Consider the following 7,437-nt stretch of genomic DNA (forward strand, 5'->3'; position numbering starts at 1 on the left):
CAGGAATGAGTTAGTAAGAAGTAATGAGAATGATCTCAATTAAGTTTATTCTTCTTTTCCTTTCTGGTTCACTTGAACTTTCCAGAGTTCATCATTTCCTGTTTAAACAATATTTAGAATGCTATTTCATGATTAAGGCTTTATTCATGAATGCATGGGTTAATGCAGGCTATGAATATCTTACATAGTGACCTCTTGGGAGAAATTACAGAGGACAATTTCTTGTGAAAATATTTATACTTTTGTTGTAAACTTTTACTTAACCATAAATTAAGGGCTTGGGGGAGGCTGTCCTATTACAGTAATTGTTGGACCAAGAAGAGAAACTGATCCAGATTATATTATATTATATTATATTAATTATATTTGAGTATTCTTTAAGAATTGATTTTCTGTGTTTTTATTTTGGTGACATTATTTCTTCTTCTCTTCTTGTGCATTTTAGGACTGGATTATAGCACCAGAAGGATATGCTGCATTTTATTGTGATGGAGAATGTTCTTTTCCACTCAATGCCCATATGAATGCCACCAACCATGCCATAGTTCAGACTCTGGTATGCTTTCTTTTTGCAGGATGGAAAGTGGTTTATGATGCAAACTTCCTATAAAGTTATTTCAAAGGAAAGCATCCATTTATAATTAGAACTGCATTTTCTTCTCTTCTCAAATTCCTAAAGTAACGATTGTGCCAAAGTAACAATTGTGGATATAGTCAGGAAATTCAGGCTGGCCTAAAGAATAATTCTGATTCCAGAATGGGGAAGGATTCAGTGAGGAAAATTGGAGTAATCACATAAAGTGGTCATTGTGTACTGATTTCTACATTAGACAATATGACTAACCACACAGGCACTGTTTCTAACCTAACAATTCATTAGCAGTCATTGCAAAATCATTGAATTACAGTTGTACTGAATTTCATCTGAGGGTTTTTTCTCTCATCATTTAAGAATGTTCTATAATGTACTTGGGTATTATGGAAGCTCTTCAATGTATTATAGAGTATAAGTAGAAGATTGGTTTCTATTTTTTGATACTTCTTTTTCTTTATAATCTTTAAGGTGGAAATTAGCCTTCCTTTTGTCCCTTCCACACTTAGGAATATAACAGTGACTTAATCTCTAATAATCTAGGCTTATTTTTGTGAAAAAGATAATGAAATGTTTATTTCATCATCTCTAAATGGTCATACTGTATCTAATGAGCTCATGAAAACCCTTGAGAGTCTGATGTGCCTGCCTGACGGTGTGTGACTTGATATGTGGGGTGAGGGGAGGTCAACCTCTGGAAGACTAGGGAGAGGCTTCTAGAAGATGCATAGCCTACGTGATGTGGTCCCACATTAAAGTTTGGGTTCATAGGAACATTTCAGCTAAAAGTTATTAGGACAGAAGGAAAGGAACACATTATTTTAGAATCAAGACAATGATGGGATGGGAGTGGAGTTACTTGGTGGATGGTAGTAGGAGAGCAGGAGCTATTAGAAGAACATCTGTCTTTGTGGGTGAGGCTTGTTTATGACCAACAGAAAGAGTAACTATTAAAATTTGTGAGGAGTTAACTCTTCAGAAGATTACCTTTTTTCACAATTAATTTACAATTTAAAGCTGATGGAAATAACATCCCAGTTTCCTTATGAATAAAGAGCTGTATATATACATTGACAGATTAAATCACTTGACTTGATGCTTTGCTGGCATCTTTCTGACCTCAGAGGTACTACAAGATAGCTAGACACCAAAGATACGTATCTATGGCAAGTAAAGCATAGATATTGTCAAAACCTTGGATTAGAGAGGAAATAGATAAAACAAATATATATTTTTAAAGGTAGTCATTTATAAATATTCTTTTTCCCCCAAGTTTGAAGATATGCATTTATTTCAGAATACAATCATATAAAATTGTCAGGTTGCTTTTTAATAATGAATGGAAAACATTTGCTCATGTATCCTTCCCCAACACCGATTTTTCCACCCTAGATTTCTTTGATATATCATACCCAGAAAACCCATATGTCTAGGGAGAAACTCTTATTTCCTCCCTGATAACAAAATTTATATTGATTTAAAGAAAACCTTAGTTTGCTACGGCTCTTATTTCACTGTCTAAAGTGAAGAACCAGAGCCTAAATTCCAACCAGCAGGTTCACTCATGCTTGCTTTGATGTTGCCAATGCCATAGAAATATTCTTCTTTTTATTGATTCTTGACCAATAAGGTTGCCATATGCAAAATATAGAGTAAATTCCTGGGGCTATTTTAAATTCTCATATTCCTTCATCTTTGCTATCTATAAATATAAGCACTTCTTGATATAGAATATCATTACTGGAGCAGGTATGTGGTACAAGGAAGGGTATATTGTATTCAAACTTCCTCCAGGAAAAGAATGTCTGTGGAGTCCAGCCTTCTATTCTTCTGAATGAGAATTCACATTCTGAAATGTGAGTCATCTGAAAACAATTGCAGAGAGAGGAACGCTGCTGTCTCACACGTGAAAGGAAGAGGCCTGGTCACTGTCTTTCTGTTCAGTCACAACAAAACAGCCACTATTAGCCTATAGAGAAATGCCACTTTATTTCCCAGCAGTTAAGCTCTTTGTACTGTCAATGACTTAGAGAGCTTTCTGTGTTTCCTTAGATATGCATCCAAGTTCCCTCAGGGTATACAATGCTTAAGTATGGAAAAAACTCTTTGTCAAATACCCCCCATCTCTCTCTTTTTTTCGTTTTTTAAAAATATATAATTATATACTGTCAGCTCTTAGGACTGTAGTCTAGAAGGCAGCGTCTAAAAACAAACATTTTTTAAAACACTGACACAGACTTGGAACAGGACCCTGGTCTGTATCACTGTCCTGGGATGTGGAGCATAAAGTCATCCCAGAACTTTAAGGGATGTGGGAAGTTTGGTGGGTTTCCCCCACCCTCCCAGCATTGTACACTCTCTCTGTTTGTCCTATGAAGGACATGAAACAAGAAGACAAACGTGGTTGTTGTTAAAGGAGAGCAGGTTTGTGACAACTATGTTTGAGAAATGATTGAAGAACAATCCCATTTTTTCAGAGTGATGGCTTGGTGAGGCGGTCCTTGAAGCAGGGGGTTATCCATCACAGGTGTGAGAGTTGAGGACATTAAAGCCGAGGAGGGCTGCAGGCTGCATCTGAAATTGGGAGAAACCATCCAGCTTGCAGTTTTGTGAGGTCTTAGGAAATTTCACATCCATGTCCAATCACCTCATTTTTCCTGCTGTGTCTATCCATAGGCAGGGCTCCTATATCATTTCAGCCAGGAGGTTGTGCAGCCAAGATTCTAAGAGCTGTATTTTCTCTTTGTAGATCCCTAAGGACTCTGCAGTGGGACTTCCCATAAACTCCTCTGGAGGAAGGGCCGGGGGCAGCAGGGGTGGGTGGGAAATGGGGTACAGTGTTCTGACTCCTTCCTTGATTATTGAACATCAGAGGCAAACCTGCCAGTCTGATCAAAGTGAGAACAAACTCTTTACTTAACATTTCATTGTCCATGTACAGCTGCCTTTTCAGGCCTTTGGTGGGGAAGATGGATATTTAATTTTTAAAATATCTAGGCTCCTTGCCTCTGCTTTAGCTTAGCCTGCTTTTTGGCACTTGTCTAGGGGAGAAAGCAAATCAAAGGATGTTACACTCTGGCCAATCTGATAAAAAATTATGGGGAGAATAGTTGAAATCATTGCTTTAAAGTAAGTATTGGATTTTACCTGGAGTTTATTTTGCTGTGATTTGTATGCTTCCTTTATCATGGAAAATGAAGAGTTGGCACAGCTTTTAATTTTATTGTCAAACAAAGTTATTGATTTATTGTTTAGTTATCCTTTCAAAAATAATTCTTAGATCCATATCTTTCTACAGTGCAGTGGTATGACTTCATTGATTTTGCATTTAGAACTTCTGTATTTCTCATGAAGTAAATAGAAGTGGTAATTTTAACCAAAAGCAACCCAGTGCTAGTTGCCATGTTCTTTCCTCCAGGAAAATTTCCACTGAATATTCCATAGAGAGAGTTTTCCTTCCTTGGTAGAATATTTTTTAAAACGCCAACATGTAATTAGAACTGGTGGGTCAAGTCTAGGTGTTAATACTTAAGAATACACCCTTCACTACAAGCCCTACCCCACCCTGCCATGGAACATAAACAGAAGAAAAGGAGGTAGCTTAAGGGGGTGCTGATAGTCAGTGATAAAACAAGAATATTACTTTCAAGCTGCAGACAAAATGTCTATCTTAATTCTTAAAGAACAAAATGTTTTTCCCCCCCAGGTTCATCTGATGTTTCCTGACCATGTACCAAAGCCTTGCTGCGCGCCAACCAAATTAAACGCCATCTCTGTGTTGTACTTTGATGACAGCTCCAATGTCATTTTGAAAAAATACAGAAATATGGTAGTGCGTTCGTGTGGCTGCCACTAATATTAGATAATAATGGTAAAAAGAAAAAGATCTGTATTAAGGTTTATGACTACAATAAAAAGTATCCTTTCAGATAAAAGGGGAATTTCATAAAATTAGTCTGGCTCATTTCATCTCTCTAACCTATGTACAATATCATGTATATAGTCACTTTTATTTATTTAAAGGTATATATTCTCCCTTGTGGATGCCTTTTCAATAAAATGTATTTTATAGGTCACTGCAGTATGCAATAGATCACCCAGTCTAACTTTCAATAGGATATGCTGAGTCCAACTCCCATTTCAACATTTTTTAATGTATTACACTTTTTACATAATTTTCTGAAATTAGACAGAACTCCTTTGACTGTTAAGTATTGTTGAAGGAAACTGAATGCATTTGGTTAGGCTGTGCCAATGAAAACTCTGATAGGGTATTTATTTAGAAATAAAACTTAACAAAATAACCACCCCAAACAAAAATTCTTGGAGGAACACAATTTTTCTTTGAGAGTTTCTGCTTCGTTAGATAAAGTGAAATGTTGAACTGGATTTGAATAAATAAATGGGAGGCAGAACACAGAAGCTGAAAGGTTGCACATAATTGTTATAACTATTTGTTTGAACAGAATTGGTGTAACTGTAGGAAAGCGTTCCTTCTTGGCTCATGGGTTGTAAATTTTTCAAAGAGCTCAAAGCTTCAGGAATTCTGTGGAGACAGACTTGAGCCTGTGTCCATAACTTTCCAAGTTAACACTAAAAAAGCATAGTACAACCTTCTTACCTCAAATAAATCGTGTCTGCCTATTATCTAGAACACTACTGCTGCAGACATTTTTTTCAGATTTAAAAACAGTCCAAAATAAAGAAACATTTACATGTGCTCCCCTACCCTCCCCACAGACAAGAGTCACTGCATGCATAAAATATACCGGAGCAAAGAGGCCTACAGAGCCATTTTCTGTAGCTCTATTTTATAACTGAGTGTGCTGATTGATGGGATGCAAGGGGTTTTATTTAGGGTAAAGCACTGAAACGCAACTGGAGGAAATTACCACAAATCCCAGAATGGCTTTGACAGAATTGCCATTTTGAAAGAACAGCTGAAATCCATTTTGCATATCTTGGAGCATGAGCTCATTGAAAACCTTATTTTCGTGGGGGATTTTGTAAACCTTCCTCCAAGCACAAATAATTCCAAATGGGAAGGTTCTGTTGTGTGTATGTGCATGTGTGTTCTTCCCTCGGAAATTAATTTATTTTCTCTCCCTGTTTCTCTCTCTGCCTTTTAAGGCTTGTCTTTAACCCACTGACTTTTGGAAGAATGACATTTAGTGGATAACTTGCTATTTATGTGGGCTCCACGGCTAGGATTATTTACAGTCCAGCTAAAATATTCATAAAGCACCATTTATTAACACCCTTTTGGACTTTTTAAGTAAAATTTGTATCAGAAATAGCTTTAAAATGTTATGGGTTTGTTCGTGATTCAGGAATATTGCAATGTAGTTTTAAAATACAGTTTATCTTAAAGTAAATTTGATAATAACTCTATTTGGGGTACATTAAGTAATATATTTTTGAATTAATGGTATACCATTATAAGAATAAGAAACGAAAGTCTATTATATTATTCTTTAAATATGTTGTTTAAATATATTTCTATGTTTTAAAATACATTAAACTTGTGATGCTAGTTTTTACTATGCTTCTTGATTTGGCTCTTTTTTTTTAAGAGGGATACCAAATGTCATAAATTGAGACTATAAGCATATCAGATGTAAGATGTTTGTGGATTACATGTTTTTAATTGCCAAAACTAGTTTTTGTGCTGTTGATAAATGACTCACTATTAAATGAGCAAAGCAACCATCCATGAATTAAATATTTTCTTGATCTGTTCAAACAACAAAGAAATTTTTAATTTTTCTTTTTTTGTTTTTGTTTTCTTTTCCTTTTTCTTTTTTTTTCTTTTTTTCCTTTTTGGCCATGATATGTGACTTGCAGCATCTTATTTCCTTAACCAGGGATTGAACCTGTGCCCCATGCAGTGGAAGTGTGTAGTCCCAACCACTGGACTGTTAGGGAATTCCCCAAAGAAAATTTTAAAATAGCAAAAATATGATTAGGATGGGAAATTACCTTACTTATTCTCTTTCATTTAAAAAGGGAGATATTTGGCATTAGTATTTTCACATTTATATATATATATATATATATATATATATATATATAGTGTGTGTGTGTGTGTATATATATATACACATATATGTGAACATATGGCCTGTTACATTATTCTCAAATAACTATTATAGTAACTTCTTAGTATTACTTTGAATACTCAAGCTATTAGCAGAAATCAGAATAATTTGACCTATTTTAACAGGATCCAAACTCTTCAGTTCTTTTTAGCTAGTTATGTATTGGCTTCTTTGTCTGTATGTTTTTAATTTTTCTCCTTTATAGGTATTTTGCTTTGAAAAGTGGTCCTAATCCTTTTGAAGTTAGAAGGACATCAATTACAAATACTCATGTTCTTTAAAACTAAGGCAAATATAAATTGTCTGCATTGAAGTAAAGAAAGAATATACAAAAAAGAAAATGCAAAATTATTTTTTTCTCAAGTATTGTCATTTTATAATCCTTGTATCACTATCATTAAATCTGAGCCAGTGCCTACTGGCTACTATGCAGTCTGGCAAACTTCATTTCTCAAGACATTTACAGTGAATGATTAGGTTCCTCTGTAGCTCCATTCAAGGCAGAAGAAATCCTCATTCCCAAACACAGGTCACTGTCTCATAACCATTCAATCAACTGCTCAATGGATCATACAGTCTTGCTCTCAGATTACCTGCTTTTCTATGTTTTTCCTTTTGTAGTTTTTTGTGTGTGTGTGTGTGTGGCGGGGGGGGGCTGGAAATTTTTGAAGTTACAAGTGAAGATGCCTCTGACGATAAAGTAGATACATCGCTAAGTATACATCTATACATCTGAAATTTATCAAG

General features: G+C 35.2%; 1 protein-coding gene across 2 annotated transcripts in view; it reads left to right on the forward strand.

Moving 5' to 3' along the window:
* Positions 1 to 5,057, forward strand: part of BMP5 (bone morphogenetic protein 5) — a 128,346-nt gene extending 123,289 nt beyond the window's left edge. The window contains exons 6-7 of one of the 2 annotated variants that reach the window (XM_007471193.1): positions 446 to 556; positions 4,299 to 4,537. In XM_007471193.1, coding sequence (XP_007471255.1) covers positions 446 to 556; positions 4,299 to 4,448 — 261 coding nt within the window. In that variant the 3' untranslated portion in view covers positions 4,449 to 4,537. Of the gene's footprint in view, positions 1 to 445; positions 557 to 4,298 lie in introns of both variants that reach the window. The other variant, XM_007471194.1, reaches the window with a different exon arrangement.
* Positions 5,058 to 7,437: the final 2,380 nt, after the last annotated feature.

This window comes from Lipotes vexillifer, unplaced genomic scaffold (genome assembly GCF_000442215.2).
Source record: "Lipotes vexillifer unplaced genomic scaffold, Lipotes_vexillifer_v1.1 scaffold302, whole genome shotgun sequence".
Taxonomy (NCBI): domain Eukaryota; kingdom Metazoa; phylum Chordata; class Mammalia; order Artiodactyla; family Lipotidae; genus Lipotes; species Lipotes vexillifer.